This window comes from Hemicordylus capensis, chromosome 12 (assembly GCF_027244095.1).
Source record: "Hemicordylus capensis ecotype Gifberg chromosome 12, rHemCap1.1.pri, whole genome shotgun sequence".
In the NCBI taxonomy this organism is placed as follows: Eukaryota; Metazoa; Chordata; class Lepidosauria; order Squamata; family Cordylidae; genus Hemicordylus; species Hemicordylus capensis.
The window spans coordinates 9,464,262-9,489,647 of record NC_069668.1 but is presented as its reverse complement, the minus strand read 5'-3'; the positions used below and the strand labels follow the sequence as shown (position 1 = coordinate 9,489,647).

Here is a 25,386-nt window from a genome sequence, read left to right as displayed (position 1 = left end):
AGAGTGTGTTTGAGCTTAAGCATTTTCTTCAACAGTCTGAACAATCAGACTGTAGATACAGAAAGCCAAGGATGTTTCATGCATGCCACGCTCTGCACCGTATCTAAATTCCCGACTTCTGATCTTCCATCCTCAATCCTCCATCTGTAAAACGAATCTCTGAGATGCTATCTGACTTGCCAAAGTGAACAAGTTCATGACACCCAGATACTCCGCAGGCTAAAAGCTGTTTATCGACATGCTGATCATCATGGGATAAACCACGTTGAAGAAATCCACAAAGATGGTCCAACTCAGCAGAGCAATGGCGTGGGGCAGTTACTCCTGCAGCTGCCTCCTTTGATGGCTGTGCAGGAATTCATCAAGAGGTGCAGAATGATTGCGAAGGCTTCATGGTCGTAGCAGGAGGAAATATTAGCAGCTTCCGGAGAAGAGAGAAGAGGGACCCCCCCTCCTTTTATATATTATGAAACTGAGCCAAGCTGCAAATGCAGGTATCTTCCCACAGTGTACATCTTCCACTTCCTGCCATTTACAAGAAGGCTGGACAACACACTGATTATTTCCCTGGGAACCCAAATCAACAGGGGTATTTTATATCCTGTGCTGTTTTGCCGATCAGTGGCCAAGTGAGTCACTTAGGACCCTGGAGAGCTCCGATTTGTGCAGTGGCAAAGGCTGGTGCGCACTGAGCATGTGCGGAGGAGTCTGCCCCCTTTTCTTTCCTTCTCTCTCTCTCAGTTTGGTTAGTTACTGATATAAACAGCTGGAGGTATTCAAGTGGCGAGCTTAGAGACTAACAGAGCTGGGGGGGGGCTGATGCAGGAGGATTACAGCTTCTGTGTACTGAAATCTGGGTGGCAGAAGAAGGATTAGCAGAGAAGGGCATGGAGAGACGGATTGATCTGCTTTCTAAAGATGCATTACAGTTTGGGGTAATATTTCACCGGATTGCCAAAGACTTTGTCTCCCTGGAATTGGACTCCTGATTCTTTTCTTTCTTTCTTTTTAAAGCAAGGTGAGTGTTTCTTTTGCTTCTTATTGACATCAAGCAAAGCACTCGCAACCCATCTGTCACTGACTGAGTCAGAAACAAGCAACTTTCCTGTCCCTTCTGCCACAGTACCTTAGCCATTATCACTTGGATGCATTTGAGAAGGAGGCATCTGTTAGGTTCAGGAAAACAGATCCACACCAGCTCTCTAGCATGTGGGGTTTTGCTTGGTTGTGTTGAAGACTGGAGCTGCAGGTTGAGACATCTTTCCTAAAATGCCATGGACTAGGCTTATCTGGAAAGGAGGGGTGTATATTTGTGTGTGTGTGTGTGTGTGAGAGAGAGAGAGAGAGAGAGAGAGAGAGAGAGAGATTATCTGTGTTCTCGAAACAGCAGAGTCTAGTACTGCTTTTCAGCAGCCTCCCACAAAGACGGATACAGACACTTTATAAATAGCCTCTATTCTATTTTTGCTTGGTTGCCATTGTGGTCCTTTGGAATTTTCCAAGCCCTTAACAGTACGGCCTCCTGAAATATACATTTTGAATGATACTGTTTATTGCTGAAGGAAGATGTCCCTGAGCGGTAGAGGACTGCTGAGATACAGACTAGCTTTTCGTTGGCTGGGAGACTTCTTTCTTGGGGGACTTCTTTTTGTCTGTAGCATTAGAAAATGTGTGTGTGTGTGGGGGGGAATCAGTGGTGCAAAAAGACAAAGCAACTTGAGTTGTTGGTCTTGGAAATCAACATGAGCTTTGCGAGTGGGAGCCCCACCTCCGTCTGTAAGTTTTAGAATGTCTTTATCTTCTCCACACTTTAAAAAAAAAAAATGAAGACAAATTTTCTTGTGCCATGTATATATTTGCTAAGGTACACCCTCCACTCATATGTAAATGATTCTCTTTATTTCATACCAGTGTGAGTTCATTTTATCAGATAATTTGGTATTTTTCTAACTGACCTAGAAAAGTATATCATTCCATCTCACTTCATTCCACTAGGAAGGAAGGAAGGAAAGATCTTTTAAAATCATCAACCTTCTTCCACGCAAAACATTAGCTTCCCTCTCTTTACTCATATTTCCCCTGGTTAACAGTGATCATGGTGATCTTGAAAGTGTTTCTGAGAATTGTATTTCTGTCTCTACACCAATCTTTGCGATTTCACTTTGCTTGGCTCTTGCATGAAAGCCAAAGAGAAGTTAACCTCAGCTTTACACCAGTTGATAGTTGATAGACAATTCTGGTTCATCGTAGCCAAAGACCTCCTCCATCATATTGGCCTCCCAGCCATGGAGATTCAGGTGTAAGGAGGGATGCTAGCTGCAGAAGGTCCCAGGTTCGGTCTCTATCTCCAGTTGCAAAGATATTAGATAGCAGGGCTGGAAAACAGAGAGCTGCTGCCAGTCAGAGTAAACAATACTGAGCTAGATGGACCAATAGTCTGACTCAGTAGCCAGCAGCTTCATATGTTCAGGTGGGGGTGGGAGACAGTCTTTTTGCCCTGTTTCCTTCCTCTGTGTGACTAAGGTTGCTGTCTAGACTTGGAAAAGAGTATGTGCCAATGCACTAAGTATAACTGAAGATAATATTTCAGAGAATTCTTCTATCCATTCTATTAAATGCATTGGTGGATATTCTTTTCCAAGTCTATCTTTTTTCTAAGATAGACTATTGATCTAAGAGACTCAAGTCTATTCTTTTTCCAAGTCTTTTCCACCCAGAGAAGTGAGTTTTGGGCGGTATAAACATATGTTAAATAAAAAATAGTAATAAATATTGGAAAATAGACTATTTTTATTGGGGTGAGCTGCCTCGAGCAGTAGTGTACTGGAGGGGCGGGTTATAAATATTTTGAATGAATGAATGAATGAATGAATATTGCTGAGGCTGACGGAAGCTATTCCTGGAGATTTGTTTCCCGCCTATAATTTCCTATCCTCCCCCCAGACCGAGCCATTAGAATTTTCAGGATTGCATTCAACAATCACCAGGAGATAAATGCTGGCTCCCTGTGATGCCAGGCCAATCCTGAAAGTTGGGCCTCCTTAGCTGCAGCTGGTCATGGCCTCCAGTCCCCCATACAATCTGTACACACCCAGAGACACAGGGACATAGGAAGCTGCCATATACTGAGTCAGACCATCTGTCCATCTACTCAGTATTGTCTTCACAGACTGGCAGCGGCTTCTCCAAGGTGGCAGGCAGGAATCTCTCTCAGCCCCATCTTGGAGATGCTGCCAGGGAGGGAACTTGGAACCTTCTGCATGCAAGCAGGCAGGTGCTCTTCCCAGAGAGGCTCCATCCCCTAAGGGGAATATCTTCCAGTGCTCACAGATGCAACCACTGTTCACAGATGCAATCTTCCAGGGCTCACAGATGCAACTGATGATTAAGAAGTTGGTGGCCTCCCAGCTCCAGGCGGTCTTGGAGGAAACTAATTATCTAGACCCATTTCAAACTGGCTTTCGGATGAGCTATGGGTCGGTGACTGCCTTGGTTGGCCTGATGGATGATCTCCATTGGGAATTGACATAGGAAGTGTGACTCTTGGTGCTTTTGGATCTCTTGGCAGCTTTCAATACTATTGACCATAGTATCCTTCTGGAGGGTCTGAGGGTATTGCGGGTGGGAGGCACTGCTTTACAGTGGTTCCTCTCCTACCTCACAGGCAGATTCCAGATGATGTCCCTTGGGGACTCTTGTTCTTCCAAATCTGAGTTTTCTCATGGTGTCCTTCAGGGTTCCATATTGTCACCAATGTTGTTTAACATCTACATGAAACTGCTGGGAGAAATCATCAGGAGATTTGGTGCAGGTTGTTAACAATGTGCTGATGACACCCAAATCTATTTTTCCATGTCAGCAGCATCAGCAGAAGGCATAACATCCCTAAATGCCTGCCTGGAGGTAGTAATGGGCCGGATGAGGGATAGCAAACTGAGGCTGAATCCAGGTAAGACGAAGGTACTTTTTATGTGGGGTTGGAACTCAGGAAACGATTTTGATCTGCTGGTTCTGGATGGGGTCATGCTCCCCCGGAAGGAACAAGTACGCAGTCTTGGGGTGCTTCTGGATCCAAACCTCTCCCTGGTGTCCCAGGTTGAGGCGGTTGCCAGAGATGCTTTTTTATCAGCTTCGGCTGATACGCCAGCTACGTCCATTTCTTGAGATGAACGACCTCAAAACGGTGGTACATATGCTGGTACCCTCTAGGCTGGATTACTGTAATGCGCTCTATGTGGGGCTGCCTTTGTACATAGTACGGAAACTACAGTTCATTCTGCGGCAGCCAGGTTGGTCTCTGGGTCATCTAAGCGATACCATATTACTCCTGTCTTGAAGGAATTGCACTGGCTGCCAATACGTTTCCGGACAAAATACAAGGTGCTGGTTATTACCTAAAGCCCTAAACAGCTTAGGCCCTGGGTCGTTTTTGCCATGAAGGTCTTCTTCGCCATGAACCCCACTGCCTGTTAAGATCATCTGGAGAGGTTTGACTGTGGTTGCCGCCAACCCGTTTGGCGGCTATTGGGGAATGGGCCTTCGGGAATGGGCCTTCAAATTCCTGGACTTTGCAATGTGCTCCCTGTTGAAATAAGAGTCTCCCCTTCTCTAGCAACCTTTAAAAAGGCACTGAAGACACATTTATTCACCCAGGCTTTTAATTAGATTTATGGTTTTATATTTTTAATGTTGGCTTTAAATGATTTTAATATTAATGAGTTTAATGTTTAAATGATTTTAATTGCGTAATTTAGTTTTGGTTTCGATTGTTAACTGATTTTAATTGTTTTTGATTTGATGTAAACTGCCCTGAGCCATTTTTGGAAGGGTGGTATATCAATCAATCCATCAATCAATCAATCAAACAAACCAGGGCAGACCCTGCTTACAAAGGGGACAGGTCTTTCTTACTACCACACTTCTTTCCTTCTGCCTTGGGGTTTCCCAGGTCACTGCTGTTGCTTCTCTGCTTCCTAGGTTGCTGCTTTGATCACACTGCAAATGTAGAAGGCCTGGTTGCCCTCTGACACCTTTCCAGCCCTTCACCAGCCTCATGTAGCATTGTAGCCGCCATCTTTTCATGCCCCTCCTATTTAAAACATGCAAGTGACCTCTTAGGCAACTCCCCCCCACCAAAAAAACCCTAAAAGCCCCACATGTTAAGGCTATTTGGGGCCTTTTGGTTTAGGAAAAAGGTGACTAAGGGGTTTAGAAATGGAGGTTTATAAATTGGTGTGTGGTGTAGAGAAAGTGGAGAGGGAGAAATTTTTCTCCCTCTCTCACAGCACTCTACACTGATTGCCAGGAAATTGAGGACTGACAAAAGGAAGGACTCTTTCACACAGCATATCACTCATCTATGGAATTCTCTGCCACAGGGATGTGGTGGTGCTCACCAGCCTGGATGGCTTTATCTATTTATTATTTATGTATTCATTCGATTTATATACTGCCCTTCCCAAAAAAGGCTCAGGGCGGTTTACTTCCGGTTTAAGCAGGCTCACACAAGTCTATCAATGGCTAGTAGTCCACAGGTTCAGAGGCAGGGATACTTCTGGATATCAGTTGCAGGGGAGCAGTGGCAGGCCATGGGACATGCCCATCTCCGGGTTGGGTGGCTTCCCTGTGGGAGACAGACAGGGTGCTGGATCAGGATCCAGCAAGGCTCTTCTTATGTTGTTAGCGGATTCCAGCTGTGCTACTAAGATGGGATGAAGGGGTCAAGACCGCATCTGAGAGAAAAAGGAGACTAAAGGGGTGGCTAAAGCTCAGTCCTCGGCATCCCCCCTGATGAAGAAAGGCGGTGGTAAAGCATAGACTCCAGCAGCCCCTATTTACCATGGGCAGTCCCTAGTTTTTGGTAAATCATTAGTTGGACCCCATTTTTGCCTCTAGGGGGTGCCGTGTTCAGCCCCCTTCCCCACCATATGAATGACTAGAGTAGCTGTTCTTCAGGAGTAGGTTCCCTCCCCAGGGCCTGAGAGATCAAATGGGGGGGGTGGGCTGCATCATGTCTCTAGAGCAGCTCTGTGTCATGGGTGCATGGCACAAAGGCACTATACTGCTGCTGCTGCTGCTGCTACTACTACTACTACTACTACTACTTATTATTATTATTATTGTTATTATTACAGCATTAATATCCTGCTCTTCCTCCAAGGAGCCCCGTGTATATAGTTAAGTTTCTCCTCACAACAACCCTGTGAGGTAGGTTAGGCTGAGAGCGAAGTGACTGGCCCAGAGTCACCCAGCAAGTCTCATGGCTGAATGGGGAGATTTGAACTTGGGCCTCCCCGGTCCTAGTCCAGCACTCTAACCACTACGCTATGCTGGCTCATCTCCACTATGTATCTATGCTAGATACACAGAGTGAATGATTTATTAATTAATTAATTTATTTTACATTTATATCCCGCTCTTCCTCCAAGGAGCCCAGAGCGGTGTACTACATACTTGAGTTTCTCTTTCACAACAACCCTGTGAAGTAGGTTAGCCCAGCTAGTCTCATGGCTGAATGGGGATTTGAACTTGGGTCTCCCCGGTCCTAGTCCAGCACTCTAGCCACTACACCACGCTGGCTCATGATAATGATAATAATAATTTTGGTCTTCTTCTGCCACAGCCTTTCAATTTCAATTTACAAAATACAAAGATCTACAAATTGAATTTGAAAGGTTGTGGCAGAAGAAGACCCAAATAATCCCAGTGGTCATTGGCGCCCTGGGTGCAATTCCAAAACACCTTGAAGAGCACCTCAGCACCATAGGGGCCACATAAATCCCCATCAGCCAATTACAAAAAGCATCTTTACTGGAGAACAGCCTATATTCTGCGACAATATCTATAATAATAACCACAACAATATTGATAATAAAATTCAGCCATCCCAGGTCCTTGGGAAGGACTCAATGTCTGGATAAAACAAACCAGTCAGTAACACCTGTCTGACTGTGTAAACAAGATATAGTAATAATATTTATATGCCGCTCTTCCAACAAAATTCTCAAAGTGATTTACATAGGAAAATAAATAATCCATAAATAACTCCCAAAGGGCTCACAATCTAAAAAAAAAAACATAGATAAACACCAGCAACAGCCACTGGAGGGATGCTGTACCGGGGTTGGATAGGGCCAGTTGCTCTCCTCCTGCTAAATAGAAGAGAATCACCACATGAAAAGTTGTCTCTTTGCTCAGTTAACAGGGGTTCACTGAACAGGAGAGCTGGTCTTGGGGTAGCAAGCATGAACTATCCCTTTTGCTAAGCAGGATCCACCCTGGTTTCCATTTGAATGGGAGACTACATGTTAGAGCACTGGAAGATATCCCCCGTAGGGGATGGAGCCGCTCTAGAAAGAGCATCTGCATCATGCAGAAGAAGAATCCAAGGGAGAGAGTGGTGATCTGCAAGGACAAGGCAGTGGAGTGGAATCAGGAATATTCACAGTTTAATGCAGTAGATATGATGTCCAGAGAGGCAAGAGCAGACTGCTTTTTTTAGGGCTCTTGCTGCTGGCTGTTTGTTAGCCCCGCCTCTACTCCAGGACTGGAATACAAGTAACTAAAGCCCCATTCAAAAGCTGGCCTGGATCAAGGAATGGATTAACCAAAAACACCACAGACGTGTGTAGAAGCCAGAGGAAAGAATTACGGTATGCATGGACAAGGCAGTGGAGTAGAATCAGGAATATTAACAGTTTAATGAAATAAATATTCTGTACAGAGGCAAGTAGAGACTGCTCTTTCAGGGCTCTTGCTGCTGGCTGTTTGTTAGCCCTGCCTCTACTCCAGGACTAGAATGCAAGTAACTAGAGCCCCATTCAAAAGCTGGCCTGGATCAAGGAATGGCTAAACCAGGGACTGGGATGCAAGTAACTAAAGCCCCATTTAAAAGCTGGCCTGGATCAAGGAATGGATTAACCCCAAACACCGCACCCCCGAGCTCAGGCTGGCCTCATTCCTGGCTGGCTTAGATGTCATTTGGGTGTTCTCTCCTTTGCTCCAAGTGAGGGAGAGAAACGGCATCCCCTCTAAGGCATGCGCACACACTTTTTAAAATGTCCACTCATATCATTTAAAAACCCTCTCAGGTTGAACGAGGAAAGCCCCATTCTGAATGCATGTGTGCACACACACTGCCTTGATACTTCTGTTCAGCAGAAAATTGATTCTGTGCACAGCAGGAAAAAAAATTAGAGGGAACACTGGAGAGAATGAAGAAAACACCCAGCTGACTACGAAACCAGCTGGGAAATGAGTTTATGAGGACCGCGCTGGCCACATCTCTTGCATGCGACGTCACCCACAGGGGACATGGCTGGCAACCACAAGGGGCCACTGGGGAGAATGGCACACATGAAGCCCCTCTCCGCTAACTAAGCACCTGGGTGTGAATGAGGGTCAGGGTCAGCTCTTCCTGAGAGTCAGATCTGCTTGAAGAGTCGCTGCAGGCCAGAGCATATCCCGCCAGGCAAGGAGGATTAATGGTCTGTCATCGGCTAAGGCAGTGTTAACCACAATTGCCGAAGCCTTGTGATTTCTGGGCAGGATTTCCGGGCACTCGTGGTCAAACTGCTGTGGTCAAAAAAACATTTATCTGAGATCGAGAACTCTTTAATCACGCTTCCCATCATCATGAGAACACAGCTTAAACTGGCCTCGTAGATAACGTAACATATTAGTAGCTTTCAAACCAATGCGCGCACGTTCTCTCTCTCTCTCTCTCTCTCTCTCTCTCTCTCTCTCTCTCTCTCTCTCTCTCTCTCTCTCTTCTTTTGGTAAATGATGACTAAACAATGGTGTTATCAAGGCAATAGGAAAAGAGCGAGGTATCAGCTTGCTCAGAGGCTTAGTGAGGGCAGCATGCCTGGCAGAGCAGCATTTGTAGGAGTTCAACTTCTTACTGGTCCTGTGCCCGCAGCCACAGTGTGCACAACACATTCCATGACTGATGACTGGAAGGAGGAAGAGCAGAGAGGCAGCACTGAGCAGAGATGCACAGCAGCCAGAAAGCAACAGCTCTGAGCCGCAATAATCTACCTGAGCTTATTGGAATGGTTCTGCGGCCGGCATGTGACATACTGATAAAGATGCCAATTCTTTTGCTCTCCAGTGGTGGGACACAGTCTTTGTATGCAGAAGGTGCAAGGTTCCCTGGCCTGAAGCTTTGGAGAGCTGCTGACAGTCCGTGAAAACAAAACTGGACCACTTGGAGCAAGGGTCTGACTCAGTCTGACTCCTATGATCAAGTGCAAATTTTCTCTGGAATTAGGGACAATGTTCCAACTACCTGGCACCTTTTAAAAATAGGAATTATGAGATATCCCTAACTGCGTGGGAGATGGCAATAGGAAATCCCTCTTGTATTCTACCAAAGACAATCACAGGGCTCTGGGGTCACCAGGAGTCACCGACTTGACGGCACAACTTTACTTTACTTCTGTGAACTGAGCAAAGAGTTCAATCACCTTTTAAACCGTGGCAATTCTCTTGTATTTTGCAGGGGGAGAGGAACTGGCCCTATCCATCCCCAGCACAGCATCCCTCCAGTGACTGTGGCTGGTTTCTACCTTGTGTTTCTTTTTTCTTTTTAGACTGTGAGTCCTTTGGGGACAGGGGTCCATCTTATTTATTATTTATATTTCTATGGAAATTGCTTTGAGAACTTTTGTTGAAAAGCAGTGGAGGAAAAGCCACATGCCTTTCCTAATTCCAGAGAAAAGGCATATGCCTTAAAAAAAAACCAAAAACAAAAAAACCCCTACCTTCTTCCACTCTCTCCATCTAAAGTCTAGTGATTCTTGTCGGGTTCCAGGGCAACAGTAGGAGCCTCAGTGGCTTCTCCTGGCCATTCCAATGTGAGGTTTCAGAATATTTCTTATCTCCACGAACCACCTGCTTTATCCTTGGAACAAACACCCGTTTTTGTGACTATCAGCATGAGGTGGCTTGGAAAGTTTCATTGTCCCCTGAAAGAGTTGTTACAGTTGTTTCAACAACTGCAACAAATTCCTCTGCAACACTTTAAGCAATTTATTTATTTATTTATTTATTTGCTTTCTACACCGCCCTTCTAAAAATGGCTCAGGGCGGTTTACCCAGAGAAATAATACATAATTAAGATGGATCCCCGTCCCCAAAGGGCTCACGATCTAAAAAATAAACATAAGATCGACACCAGCAACAGGCCACTGGAGGGATGCTGTGCTGGGGATGGAAAGGGCCAGTTGCTCTCCCCCTGCTCAATAAAGAGAACCACCACTTTTAAAATGTGCCCGTTGCCAAGTTAGCAGGGGTAATGTCATGTCAGTCCATGCTTTGGCTCTGGCCTCTGCAAAAAGCTCTCATCTAGATTACTACCAAGTTCTCCAGGGTCCCACAGAGGTTTTTCTGAGCCTTGCTACTCAGATTCCTTTAACTGGAAATTGCACATGCAATCTGTGCAAATGAATGCAAATCCATACCTACCTGTTGCATGCAAATCCAGACCCTCTGATTGTCCCCATTTTCTGCTACCTCACCTGCGTTAAGAGTGACGCACTGCCCCTATTTTGTGACTCTCTCTGCATTTAGGGGACTATTTTGCGACTCTCTCTGCATTTTGTCAAAAGGTCATTCACACATGAGTGCAAATACATGCGCATGAATGCTAAGGCAGCAAGCCATGCATCGGCCTGACATTTCACACACCACAGATGGTGGATGGTATTTATATTCCATTCATTGATAACATATTGTAGGATAATTATGCTGTTCGAGTCTGTTTCCCCCAGAAGCATTAAAGTCATCCGAGGGCAGGCTGCTCCTTCCGCCCCCACTGCAGGTCACACAGAATGCTTTGTCGAGTGGGCAGGGAGAACCTTCAGCCATGGGCTGCATCCTGACTAGCACTTCCGTGAAGGGACGATCTCACTTGCACTTGGTGTGATTTTCACCAGTCCGCCATTTCCTCTGTAGCCCCATGAAAAATATATCTCGCAGCAGTGATGCTTAATGCTTAATCTGCCCTTGTCCCTCAGGGTTGGGAGAACCTCAAGATCACATTTGGTGGTGGGGAGGGGGTCCAAAGAGCAGTGGAGGGAAGGGGAGAATGAACAGGAATCACTCCTCTCCTCTCCCACATGCTGTTGTTGTACCCCCAGACCCCAATGAAGACAGGACACAGTTGGAGTAAAATAAAGGTAAAGTGTGTCGTCGAGTCGGTGTCCTGGTGCCCACAGAGCCCTGTGGTTGTCTTTGGTAGAATACAGGAGGGGTTGGCCATTGCCATCTCCTCCCGCGCAGTATGAGATGATGCCTTTCAGCATCTTCCTAGATCGCTGCTGCCCAATAGAGGTGTTTCCCCTAGTCTGGGAAACATACCAGCGGGGATTGGAACCAGCAACCTCTGGCTTGCTAGTCCGGTCATTTCCCTGCAGCGCCATTTGGTGGCTTTGGAGTAAAATAGGGCCACTTTATTAATGTCCACTGGAATAAGACTTGCAACGAGGTACCTAACTAACCAGAGTGTAGGTACTCCTCCCCTGTGAGGCCGCCTCCTAGTGAGGGCCATCCCACACCAGAGTAAAGGGCCGGGCACTGATTCGGGCAGGCACCATGTCCTGACCTCCTCTCACCGCGAGGCTTGTACCTCACAGAGGAGAGGGGCGGCCCGACCCACCCCCACCCCAATCCGCCAAAGCTCTGAGTTAGTGAGTCGAGCCACCACCACCCCCGCCTGCTGAGCGGGGGCTGTTCCTGAAGGGCTGTTCCTTGACCCCTCCCCCCACCCCAAATGGCCCTCAAGCTGAATACTGTTACTCAATCTACCTACCCAACACTATTCTCCTGCCACCAAAGTGGGGCCACCCTCTGTTTAGCCCCGCTCACTCCACCCTGCTAGTGCTTCCTGAATGCCTCATTGCAAGTCCCGGAGGAAGAGCTAATTCCCCCGGTCAGTCAAATGTACTCCATATCCCCATACAGAAAGGTGTCCTGAACCCGAATGATGGTGGCCATCATGCCTGCTTCCAGTGACAGGTGCACAGCCCTGCCCCCTGCCTCATCACACAGGCACAGCAGCAGGGACCAGCATTCCATTCGCTAAGTCAGGATGCTGGGTAATAATTAAGGGGTGTGTGGGTCAAACTAATAGAGATGTTTGGAGCAGACCCCTCTTTTCATGGCTGAAATGTTTGAAAGTGCTCAACCTCTGAGCAATGTCCCCTCTCTTGTTCTAGATAGGAACAGAGGAAGCTGCCATATTCTGAGTTAGACCTTTGGTCTATCTATCTCAGTATTGTCGACACAGACTGGCAGCGGCTTCTCCAAAGCTGCAAGCAGGAATCTCTCTCAGCCCTATCCTGAGATGCCAGTTAGGGAACCTGAGACTTTCTGCATGCAAGCAGACAGGTGCTCTTCCCAGAGCGACCCCATCTCTTAAGGGGAATATCTTACAATGCTCACACAGGTAGTCTCCCATTCAAACGTAAACCAGGGTGGATCCTGCTTACCAAAGTGGACAATTCATGCTGACTACCACAAGACCAGCTCTTTTCCCCTGAGATTTTTTTTTAAAAAAACCATGGTTGTAATAGAGTCTTCTCTATTCTGAACATAAATCCCCCAAATCCAGGTCAAAAACAAACAAAAACCCACCGCAAACACAGCTGTATGAGGACAGTTTTTCTGGTTGACTTTTGTACAAGTTATTATATTTATCCTGACTTTTCCTTCCCTGAAAAGGTTGCAGGGAAATTAATGTCTATATCCACAAGGCAGGCTGGAAGCCAAAATCTGTTTTGGTTGGGTCTTGAAATTATTTCTTAGCTTGAATGCATTTGTCCTCAAAGAGAGCAGACAAAGTAGAAAAGCATTATAAAATGGATCCATAGATCTGCGCTCTGCCCCCCCCGGCAATAAATTGCTAATAATATATGTTTCGAAACACTAATTATTCCATAATGCAGAGCTTTAACTTTGATATCAGGGGTTACAGTTCTAGCAAGTTCTGGTCTCAAGGCACTCACAATCTAAAAAGAAAACACACAGAAACACAAAAGAAACACCAGTAATCAGCGATGGAGGCTGAAGTGGGTGTGTTATCTTAGAGCAAAAGGTTCCAAGTTCCCTCCCTGGCAGCAACTCCAGATAAGGCTGGGAGAAATTCCTGCCTGTAACCTTGGAAAAGCCACTGCCAGTCTGTGAAGGCAAGATGGACCAAGGGTCTGGCCCGGTAAGGCACTGCAGCTGCCTATGTTCCTATTTACTTCTTCCCTGTGTCGCTCTTTGGGCTTTCCAAATGGCAGTGACACAGTGACGGTTTTAATGGCGCTGTCTCCAAAACCAAACATGTCCTTGGGAGTTGTGGCTGTCAAGTGAGAACATTTGAGTTATCGACCCACATTGGCTTGTAACAAAGTCTTGATGGCAAGGTTCTAAATCTGCTAATATGTGTGTGTCCTAAGAGGGTGAGGATTTGCTGTGCCCTGGAACCACACTTTTTTCTTTCTCTCTACCACAAACTATTCTCTCTGTCCTGTCTGATATTTCTGCTCAGATGCTTCATTGCCATCCCAAACGCAATATGCCCATGGCCAAATTCCATCTTCCAAGCCCTCCCAATCCCTTGACTATACCTTCATTTGTCAGGAGCCACCTGGACTCTGACCTGGAGAAAACCCTGCAGGACCTAGCTGTGGGAAAATAGGAAACTGCTTTATACTGAGTCAGACCCTTGGTCCACCCAGCTCAGCACTGTCCACCCAAACTGGCAGCGGCTTCTCCAAGGTTGCAGGCAGGAGTCGGCCCTATCTTGGAGATGCCAGGGAGGGACCTTCCGCATGAGAGCATTCAGGTGCTCTTCCCAGAGTGGCCCATCCCCTAAGGGGAATCTCTTACAGCTTTCACATGGAGTCTCCAATCCAAATGCAAATGGGATGATTCATGCTCACTACAACAAGACCGCTACCTAATGGTGCTGTGGGGAAATGACTGGACTAGCAAGCTAGCGGTTGCCGATTTGAATCCCCGCTGGTATGAAAGACCTGTAGCAGCGATATAGGAAGATGCTGAAAGGCATCATCTCATACTGCATGGGCGGAGGCAATGGTAACCCCTTCCTGTATTCTACCAAAGACAACCACAGGGCTCTGTGGGCACAACGTGTCAACACCGACTTGACAGCACACTTTACCTTTACTGCAAGACCAGATCTCCTCTCCTGAGGCCCCAACCCCAGCAGAAGTACTCTAGATCCAACAGACCCTGAGCAGCCACAGCTGACCGCCTCCTCAGAGGAGCCTGGGAGCTTTTGAGACCAGATTCCCTCCTGTGAAGCCCCTTTCCCATCCTTAGAATCCCCCCCCATCACCCATGGGATGCTGAGAGCAGAGGTGATGCTCAACCAAACTCCAACTCCAGAGACAAAGTGTGTTCCTTGGAAGGCGGCCAGCTCAGAGTCTAGGGCAGGTGAGGGAGGACCCACTGGAGCTCAGAGCTCCTACAGGTCACCTCGGTTTCCAGGTCGCCTTTGCTTGCTGGCTCCCCAGCTCTGGCTTTGAGCTCCTAACTCAGGCTGCTGTCTTGCTTGTCCCAGGTCTGGACACCATCCAGTGGATTTGGAAAAGAATATTCCCCACTGCATTTGATGGAATGGATAGAACAGTTCTCTAAAAGGTTCTCTTCAGTTATAATTAGCGTATTGGCAGATGCCGTATTTCTCTGAATCGAGATGACTCTGAATTTAAGACATCCCCATTTTAAAGTGGAGGTTAAATACAGGTCATTTATTTACTCGAAGGGAACAGGACTCTGAATTTAAGGTGACCTCCACATTTCTAATATCAACAAACCTGGGGGAAACCTAGTCTTGTATTCAGGTAATTACAGTAGTCTTTCCCAAGTTTATCATCCACCCTGTTGGGTCTACTTAAGAACATAAAAACAACCCTGCTGGATCAGGCCCAAGGCCTATCTAGTCCAGCATACTGTTTCACACAGTGGCCCACCAGGTGCCTCTGAGAATCCTACCAGAAAGAGCTGAGGGCATGCCCTCTCCCCTGAAATTGGTATTTAGAGGCATCGTGCCTCTGAGACAGGAGCTGGCCTAAAGACTTCAGACTAGTAGTCACTGATAGATTTGTCCTCCATGAATTTATCCAAACCCTTCTTAAAACCATCCAGGTTGTTGGCTGTCACCACATCTTGTGGCAGAGAATTCCATAGGTTGTGAGAGGAGAGCTGGTCTTGTGGTAGCAAGCATGGATTGTCCCCTTTGCTAAGCAGGGTCTGACCTGGTTTGCATTTGGATGGGAGACTACACGTGAGCTCCCTAAGATATCCCCCAAAGGTGATGGGGCCACTCCGGGTAGAGCAGAAAGTTCCAAGTTCCCTCCCTGGCAGCATCTCTAAGATAGGGCTGAGAGAGACTCCAGCCTGCAACCTCAGAGGAGCAGCTGCCAGCCTGTATAAATAATACTGAACTAGATGGACCAAAGGTCTGACTCAGTAGAAGGCAGCTTCCTATGCTCTTATGTTCCTAATGGCTCTATCTGTAGCCATTTACAAGTCCTTAGCAATATGCCAAATAGAGAACAAACCTTCAGCACTACCTTGGCGAGGAGAATTTAATGGTTGTGAAATAAGAGACTCTCTTGGGGTGTCTATTTGAGCTCATTTCCCACTCCTCACCCCCCTCCCGGCCCCAACAAACACTAATGGGAACAAACTCCATATTGTGGTCAGAAAAATGTCGGATTCCATGAGTGCATTTTCGCCGGGTTCCCGGAAGTGGTCTCAGTTATTCTCCCGTGTATTTAGTGGCTGCCCAATTGTTGCTAAAGTGCATTTGCTGTCTGACAGCAGAAACACTCCATCTGAGCGGCTGCTGTAAAAGGGTGGCTCGTTTGGCGGGGGGATAAAAGGGAAAGCGTTCCTTCTAGGAAGGAAACACGATGCTGCCATTAACAGAGCGAGTACCACCGATGGGGAAAAATAGCACCTGGTTGCTTCACTGGCCACTGATTGGAGGGACTCTCTTGTAGGTCACTAAAAAAAGGTATGAACCCAAGGAAAGCCCTGTTGAGTCATCTGTCCCAGCATCCTGTTTCCCACAGTGGCTGAAAAGATGTTTCCTGGGAGCCCACAAGCAGATGTGAAGGCAACAGCCCTCCCCCGGTTGTCTGTTTCCAGCATCTGGGATGCTTGGATAGACTGCCTCTGAACAAGGAGGATCAGCTCCTAACTATCATGGGTAATAATAAGGTCCATCGGAAGTCCTGTTTGCATGGAACCATAGAATGATAGGAGCTGGAAGGGTCCTTGAAAGCAGCCTGAGGCCCAGTCTGTGGCCTCCAAGGTCCGGGGTCCTCTCCAAATGACTGGGGGGGGTGCACATACTGCCACCCTGCACCTGCCCCACTGTCGATTTTCTTTAATTTTAGCTGCCATGTGCACAGCCAGTGGGTGGGGGTGGGGGATAAGCCAAGCAGGCTTCAGATGGTTGCAAGCCTGTGACATCTAAAATGGTCATGATTTTAGGTGGCGGCTGAAATTACAGAAAAGCAGCAGTTCGTCACAATGGGGCCTCGCAGCGAGGTGGGGCCTGGTGGCGGTGGGAGGGTCACCTCGTGGTGGTGGGGGGCCTCACAGTGGGGGCAGTCCAGGCGCCAAAATCACCTAGGTGCATCACTGCTTGAAAGTCTTCTAGCCCAACTGAGGCACAAAAAGGACACCCCTGCGCTGCCTTATCACAGCCATGGAGAGGAGAGCTGGTCTGGTGGCAGCTAGGGGTGTGCACGGAACCGCGGAGCTGCGGTCCGGCACTGGGGTGTGGGGTTCCAATAAGGGGGGGGGGCTTCTTAGAAGCCATTTGCAGCCAAGACGGCAAAGGGGCGGCAGGGAGTTATCCTGCCGCCCCTTTGCAATGGGGAACTGGCAAGAAGGGGGTGGCAGGGGGCTTGGGGGCGGCAGGGGTCTTGAAGGGGGCAGCCACCAGCCGAGCGGGGTTTTGAAGGGGGCAGCAGGGAGGTATCCTGCCACCCGATTCTGAATACTTAAGGAGCCAAACGGGGAATGAAGCGGGCGGCAGGGAGGTATCCTGCCGCCTGATTGCTCCAGAAAATACAGCGCCGTTGTTGGGAGGGGTAAGTAAAGCCCCCCCGTCCATATTGGAACCCCCCACCCCATCTTCCCGAACTGAACCACCCTGTGTCCGGACTGGTCCTTAGGCCTTTAGAATGGCCTCCAGACCGGTCCATGCACATCCCTAGTGGCAGCCAGCATGACTGGTCCCCTTAGCTAAGCAGGGTCCACCCTGGTTGCATATGAATGGGAGGCTAGAAGTGTGAGCCCTGGAAGAGATTCCCCTCAGGGGATGATGGGGCTGCTCTGGGAAGAGCATCTAGATTCCAAGTTCCCTCCCTGGGAGATTCTCCAAGAGAGGGCTGGGAGAGATTCCTGCCTGCAACCTCAGAGAATCTGCTGCTGGTCTGTGAAGACAATACTGAGTTCGATAAACCAATGGTCTGACTCAGTATATGGCAACTTCCTATGTTCCTCTGTTTGAATGTGAGGAAGAGGCCACCAGGTCATGAGGCAGACTATTCCACTGTTGAACAGCTGTTACAACCAGGAGATTCCTCCGAATGTCTACCCTGAAACTGCTGCCCTGTCATTTCAACCCCACAGTTGGCCAGCCAAAAGCCAGATCACAGATTACAGTTGAAAGGGAAACGTACAATTATGTCCTACTTGAAACATGTCGGGAACATCAATCAAAAGGAAGTGTAGTCCCTGCAGTTTAGAGATGGCTCAGTGTCCTGGTTCAGTGTCTCTGGTTTGGAGAGTTCCCAACTGCTGGAGCTGGGCTCACTATCAGGGCCCCAATCCTCTGTGGACTCGGTTGGCCCTTCTTCCTCTGTGTCAAGTCCACTGGTGGTCTAGATTGTATAGATCATTATAGCCACCTCATGGCACAGCGGGGAAGTAACTTGCCTAGGGAGCAAGAGGTTGCCAGTTCAAATCCCCACCGGTACATTTCCCAGACTATGGGAGACACCTATATTGGGCAGCAGCGATATAGGAAGATGCTGAAAGGTATCATTTCACACTGCGCAGGAGGAGGCAACATCAAACCTCTCCTGTATTCTACCAAAGATGACCACAGGGCTTTGTGGTCGCCAGGAGTCAACACCGATCCGACAGCACAACTTTATTTCCCACAGACTGACCTCGATAAGTAGGGATACTTAGAAGTAGAAATACTGAGTCATCAATACTACTAAGATGTTCCTCTAAAGGCCTACATACTTTGTCAGTACACAGAGGTCCAGGTGGTGAAAATAGTCGAAATCTGTCACCAAAGAAGTGGAAATGGTGTTGTTCACCAAACAATTCTCTAAAAACTCCCCATTTGCATTAAAAAATTGCATACTATGTGCATATGCTAATTGGTATAATATATGCACGCTTTGCTAGAAAGAGGTTAATTTGAGAATCAATACAACTCACCCCCCCCTTTCCCCACACAGTTCAAACACCAGCCTTCCTCTGACTGGATCACAGCATCCTATGGGGCAAATGGGGCATTTTCTTCTCATTTCCAAGGGGGAGGGAAACTGCTACCGCAGAGCCCTTTCCACGCCGTTCCCACACCAGTCACTTCTGGATCCCAACATCCCAAGGGGCAAAGGCTCCCCTCCGCAGTGGCGGTGCATATATCGGGGAAGCCCATGTTTCCCGGCCTGGAGGTCGCTGGCTGGCTGGCTGGGCACTGCAGCAGTAGAGCAGCAGAGACACGGGACATGGTCCGAAGAAGAAGTCCCTCCTTGGGGCCACTGGGCCACTCCCAGCGCGTGGCTGGGGAAAGGGGATGGGAATGGCCAGCACAGCAGCCACATACACGTGAGTGCCTCCTGCTGCCACACAGCAAATGCTACACAGGGGTAAGCCCATTGTTTCCAATGGGCCTACCCAAGGAGTAACAGCCACTACTGAGTGGTGTGAGCCTTGGCATTTGCAGCAGGATCCCTGGAATTCTGGAAACTCCCACCAGTAGAGAAATAGTTGCAGGGGGTTTCAAATAGTTGCAAATCCAGGGCGAAAGTCCACATCTTGGAACCCTAATAGGACTGCTTGGGAGTAGTTTGTGCTTGATTACAATAGTTTATCCCCCCCCCGCCCCCAAGATGCAAGGGGAAGAAATTGCTTATCCAATGCTGCATCAGAAAGGAGAGGGAGAGAGAGAGAGACTACTGAAAGGCTTCCATTGCCATCACGCACCCTCCAGAGAAACTATGATGTTTTCTTTTTGCTTTCCCAAAAAAGACACTGTTTGGAAGCCCAGAGAAAAGCCCAGAAGCCAGGCTCCCTTTGTGGCATGAGGTTAAAGGTGACCTGAAGCATAAAAAGTGCTTTTCTCTTCCAGGGACAATCCTGCCACTGTGTAGATCACCATCACAAAGAGCCCAGTGAGGCCTCAGAGCTGTCTGACAAACTGCACAGTTGGAGGAGAGAGAGAGGCTTTCTATCTGCACTGTGTGGATGCCTAAAAATCCCCCACCTGTGACTAAAATCTACATACAGATGTGTCTGTTTATTTTTAAAATGTCTGTGCCATCAATATAAATTTTTTCATGGTGGCTTAGACAGCAGAACACGTATCAGAAAAGTTTGTTAAAGAAACTTATTTGTTTCTGCGTTCATTTTAATTGTATTTGGATCCCACCTTTCATTCCCCTTGATTGGGGAGGATTTGCCTGCTGTTTTGGATCCTTTAACTAGACTTGGGACAAATGTGCCCCAAAATATTCTCCCAAAATTCCCAGGGGGAGAATATGAGGTGCGAAATTCTGAGAATTTCCTGCTGAGCTTTGAAATATTCTTTGAATATTCACTGAATAATTTATCATATTAACATTTCCAGAAATGGTGTTCCTGCCCACTCCACAAACCAAGAAACCAAAATACAACCCAATAAACCACTAAAAATACAGATCAATGAGGGAGGCTTGGCTGTCATGCACGTGGGACAGGGCCTTCTCTGTTGCTGCCCCCAGACTCTGGAATGCTCTCCTCGGCTATTCGCTCCTCAGTCTCCATCACAGTTTTTAGAAAGCATTTGAAATCTTGGCTTTTTACCCAGACGTTTATATGATTGTCTCTAGTGTTGCTTCTTTGTATTTTGTATGATAATTTTATGCTTGCATTTTAAATCTTTTTAGTCAGATCTATGTTTTTATATTTTAGCTTATATTTTAATTGTGTATTTTTTATAATCTTGTTTTAATTTTTGTGTAAACCAACTTGGGGTTGTTTTAATGAAAGGTGGTTTAGAAATTTAACAATAAATAAAATAAATCTACCATCCAACACCAGAAATAATCTCATGAAATAAGAAAATAAGAAAACATTATTTTGTTAATTAACCAGAATCCATCAGCCACTTATCTAGCTTTTTTCTTTTTCTTTTAAAGAAGTCTGTTGATTGACCCTTCACCCCACCCCAAATTACAGTCTTTCTGGAGTTTTGGATTCTGGAGTTCTGGATTCTTTGTTAAAATGCCTTCAAGGAGCCATCTACGGATAGATAGGTGAATTCAAATTATCCCTGTGTGAAAAAGTCTGAGAGTGGGAACATGGGGAATTGGAGAATAATTCTCGAAATATTCTCAACCCCAGGTGGAGAATAACAGCGAGAATTTGAACTGGAGAATATTCTTTTCCAAGTCTAGTCCTCCAACATTCTCTGATGATGACCACAGGGGAGAAACAGCCACCCCACCTGGACGTGTGCTAAATAGCAAACAGGGCCAGATGAAAGGGGGCTCAGGCAGTCATCATGAGAAGAGGGCTGTTGCAAACATATCTGTGTTGTCACCTGTGACATGGTGAAGGGTATAAGAACATAAGATCATAAGAACAGCCCTGCAATCAGGCCCAAGGCCCATCCAGTCCAACATCTTGTGTCACACAGAGGCCCACCAAATGCCTCCAAGAAGCCCACAAGCTTCTGTGCACAATGATGTTGTGACTGCCCAGTGATAAAACTCCTGCTTGCCAACCCTTCCCAGGTATCAAATTTTCCTTGCGGGTCAGAATAAAAGAGAAGCAGAGGGTTCTTTTATCCCAGCCGGAGATTTGTGACTTGCTTCTCTTCTCTCCCCCGTCCCCACCCAATCAACCATTCTTGCAGGATTATTGTCTTAGAAGTGCCGAAGGAAAAACAAAAGATGGAGAAATGTTTAGCTAAGAGGAAAGGAGTGTGTCATGAGCGCCAATAAACTGCTAGCTGGAGCTCAACAGACTTTGCTTTCGGATTGCAGATTTCGGGGGACCTGGGTATCTGCCATGCAACAGGCCAGGGTGAGGAAGATGCTGTGGTCAGTGGGCAGGAGGAGACCAGGTGCCCAGAAGCCCCAACGTCTCCTGGTTACAGAGGTCAACGGAAATGCATCTGAATGGGATAGTGGGGAAAAACATTTCTGAACGAGGAGCGGTCCTAATATAATGAGATGGACCAATGGGAGGAACTGGTGAGAGGCCTAGCAGCGGCTTGCAGGCCGTTCTAAAGGAGTGAGAAGCCCAGGCTCACAGTAAGGGAATGGCCAAAACTTTCTTCAGACCACAGAGGTTTCTTCGGAGGACCCAATTTTTACTTTTCCCCCTCACAGCCGCTTACTTGATGGCTGGCAGTCTCCTGCTTCTCCAGCGGTCTCGCCTGGTCCTCCAGCAAGGGTTTCGCAGGACCTCCAGCAACCAGGCCCCCCCAGTGGCAGATGCTTTACTCAGTGCTGGGAACACAGAGAGCAAACCAATGCAGCGTTCCCACTTGACTCCCAAACTCTTGGAGAGCATGGAGAGTCTCCATGGGCCGACCCCAGATCAGAAGCATGGACCCAAATGGCTGATGTCCCGGAACTCAGAACTCAGACAATTACGGAGGAGGTGGTTTCTCAGATTCATCAATGAGCAGGAGTCCATGCAGGCTCCTGGAGCGAAGGTGCTGAAACACACAGCTCCCAACAAAGGTAAGATGGTTTTCTGCCCTCCCATTGAGCAGGGGAAACTTGGGGCATTTTGTCAGAGCTGTTGGCAATTTAATTGTAATGTTATTTTGATGGGCTTTTGAGGTCTATGGTCTTAAGGAGGGCAAAAATGTACATTGTTGCTGGCTGTCTCTGTTGCTTGTATCTCTTTTAGTTCATTGTTGAGATTGATGCTGTTTATTTGTATTTGGTGGTGGTGGTCTTGAATGTTCATGGTGCTACCTTGAGCACATAGCTAGAAAAGTGAGGGGACATTCTGCGCAATCAAACCTCGGCTTGAGGAAGCCATCCTCACAGGTGCTCCTGTCCAGACAGCTCTGGGGCGATGGTGGAGGTGGGCTTTTGAGGACTTTCTTTCAAAAGTGTACGGTCACTTATTTGGCACTGCTTCTTTCTTGAGAAAAACATGGTGGCCAACAGCAGAGATGTGGGTGGGAAATTTCCCAGAAAGTTTCCCCATACTTAATTTTTCCATTGGACCGTGCCCTCCCCCTTTTTAGAATCTGTATTTGACGAAAAACATTTGAGATACAGTGAGCCAGTGGCGGCTGGTGCAGGCGCCGCTGTGGGGGTGGTGGGAGGCACCTTTCAGGGTAAATTAATAGGTGCTTCCCTCCTGTACCTGGAAAAACACCTGAAAGCTCTTCCCAGCAGTGGCGTGCCACCCAGCACCCGCTGCGGCCAAGGATCAGCTCATCCAGCTGATACAGGCCTTTGCTGGCCATGTAAATGGCCTCTGCCAGCTGAGTGGCGGAGCCGATCTTCTGCGCAGTGGGTGCACCGGGACTGGGAAGAGCTTTCAGGTGTGGCAGCTAAGCACCTACTCATTGACCCTTCAAGGTATCGCCCTCCCGGTGGCTCCGGCACCAGCCACCACTGCCGTGAGCAGAGCCCAACAGAGGCACTGCTCATGCGTCTGGCCACTGCACTAACCTGGGTTACGGTCCTGCCTGGCCCAGACGATCATGAGTTGAGGCTTCATAGGGTGGAGGCATTTTTAAATGGTGTAAATCAGTCAAATAGCGTGCCAAATCAGATTACAGTCTATTTAAGGGTATCAGGGGGATTTGTATGGTCATTTTTTTGAAGGAAAGACATTCATGCAAGTTTTATGCAAATGAGAGGGAAATTTGCATGGGGATTTTTTAAGGGGAAATTTCTAGAAAAAAAATCAATTCAAAATTTTCCAAGCACATGCTGACATTTTCTAGTTGACATCATGAATCTGATGAAGTGGGCTGTTTGCCTTTGAAATTGCATCATTGATGTTGCATTGTTCCCTGGTCCACTGGCTTACAAGATAAAAATAAGACATGTTGAGGAAGATATTCTCCTATTCACTAATGAATGAGATTTGGATGTCTCCATTTGGCATTTGCGAAGGGCAAACATTGACACCCTGCAGCTGGAAGCCTAGAGAAATGGTGCCACAGCACCACTCCCATCTTCTTACTGGATTATTTATCGTGGGTGTCTAGGCACAGCTTGAAAATTTCCTGATTGTATGTTTGCAAATTGCTGGAGCACACCTCTTCAGGAGAAACAGTCTTCACCATGACTCAACATCTTAATTCCAGAGTTCTGTTTTCTCTACAGTGCTACAGGTTTTGTTTGGAATAAAAAGCTTTAGAATATTGTCACTAATTTTAATGAAAGCCCTGCAGTCCATGATTTGGTTGCAAATTTTAAATTGTTCTCTGGAAACTGTCTTCAAGCAGAAGCGAGACAACCATCTGTGGTAGCTCTGAATTTCCTTTACCAAGCAAAGAGGGTGGACTAGATGACAGCCAGGGAACCCTCTGATTCACGGATCTGGGCCCTTGTTCAGACAACTTATTCATCTTACCTGAAAGCTGCATGATTGGAAGTCCTGAAGGAAGCAGGGTCCTTGATTTCTCAGAGAAAGAGAAATCAATATTATACTCTTTTCTCAGAGAAAGAGAAAGAGCTCTGTGCTATTGCTGTGTGCTTCTGTGGAGGACCTGTGCAGAGGTTACAGGGAACATCTAGGAAGAGGGCAGGGGTCCAAAGCATGATCCTAACATTGTCCTCATGCACCTATTTATCAGTGATAGACCCAGTTTCTGGTACCAGTACTTGGTCAGACGCTGTTCCAAATCTGTCCTGATTTTTGCTTTCTGGGGACACCTTGTTGGCATTTTTCATATAATTAAAGTGTGACATCAAGTCGATTTCGACTCCTGGCACCCAGATTGCCCTGTGGTTTTCTTTTGGTAGAATACAAGAGGGGTTGACCATTGCCTCCAGTCTGAGATGATGCCTTTCAGTATCTTCCTATATTGCTTCTGCCCAATAGAGTACCAGCAGGGATTTGAACCGGCAAATTTCTGCTTGTTAGTCAGGCATTTCCCCGCTGCACCATTAGGTAGCTACAGAATGTGAAAGCTGGAAAGAACTGTGGAGATCTTTTAGTACCATCCATTAGGGTGGCAACATTTTGATTTTTTGTACAGTTTAGCTGCATCTTTGATGGAAGCAGCACGAGTCAGACTGAAGGGCCTTTCCCATGACCAGCTCCTACTCTAACAGCAACAGACGATCAAAACCTCTGTTTGGGTCAGCAGACCCTACGGATAAGTTTGGTGAGATGTTCATCACTGAAACCAGGAACTGGGAACAGAGAGAGTCCTCCGAAGTCCCTGCAGGCCTTCCCAGCATGTTTTGCAACAGCTGCCCTCTGATTGGCCAGTAAGCGGCAGGAGGCCCAGCCCTCTTGAAGCAGCAGCGAGTCACAGAGTGTGCTTTTGTAAAGTGGCACATTAACGGATGGCAGCTACAACAGTGGGAGGAGAGCTGGTCTTGTGGTAGCAAGCATGACCTGTCCCCTTAGCTAAGCAGGGTCTGCCCTGGTTGCATCTGAATGGGAGACTAGAAGTGTGAGCACTGGAAGATGTTCCCCTTAGGGGATAATGGGGCCGCTCTGGGAAGAGCATCTAGGTTCCAAGTTCCCTCCCTGGCAGCATCTCGAAGAGACTCCTGAGAGAGACTCCTGCCTGCAACCTTGGAGAAGTCACTGCCAGTCTGTGAAGACAATAGAAGGATCAATGATCTGACTCAGTATATGGCAGCATCCTATATTCCTAACTCTCTATTGTTTAGGAACATAGGAAGCTGCCTTCTACCAAGTCAGACCATTGGTCCATCTAGCTCAGTATTATCTACATAGGCTGGCAGCGGCTTCTCCAAGATCACAGGCAGGAGTCTCTCTCAGCCCTGTCTGGATTTGCCAGGGCGGGAACTTGGAACCTTTGGCATGCAAGGATGTAGATGCTCTTCCCAGGGCGGCTCCATCCCCTGAGGGGAATATCTTACACTGTTCACATGTGGTCTTCCACTCAGA

The 25,386-nt window shown here is 47.4% G+C and overlaps 1 protein-coding gene across 3 annotated transcripts in view; it reads left to right on the top strand.

Annotated features, from left to right (window-relative positions):
• Positions 1–753: 753 nt before the first annotated feature.
• Positions 754–25,386, top strand: part of WSCD1 (WSC domain containing 1) — a 57,613-nt gene continuing 32,980 nt past the window's right edge. The window contains exons 1-3 of one of the 3 annotated variants that reach the window (XM_053275423.1): positions 754–1,018; positions 3,863–3,949; positions 21,303–22,007. In XM_053275423.1, the coding sequence (XP_053131398.1) occupies positions 21,581–22,007 (427 nt within the window). In that variant the 5' untranslated portion in view covers positions 754–1,018; positions 3,863–3,949; positions 21,303–21,580. Of the gene's footprint in view, positions 1,019–3,859; positions 3,950–21,172; positions 22,008–25,386 lie in introns of all 3 variants that reach the window. The other 2 variants (XM_053275420.1, XM_053275421.1) reach the window with 2 other exon arrangements.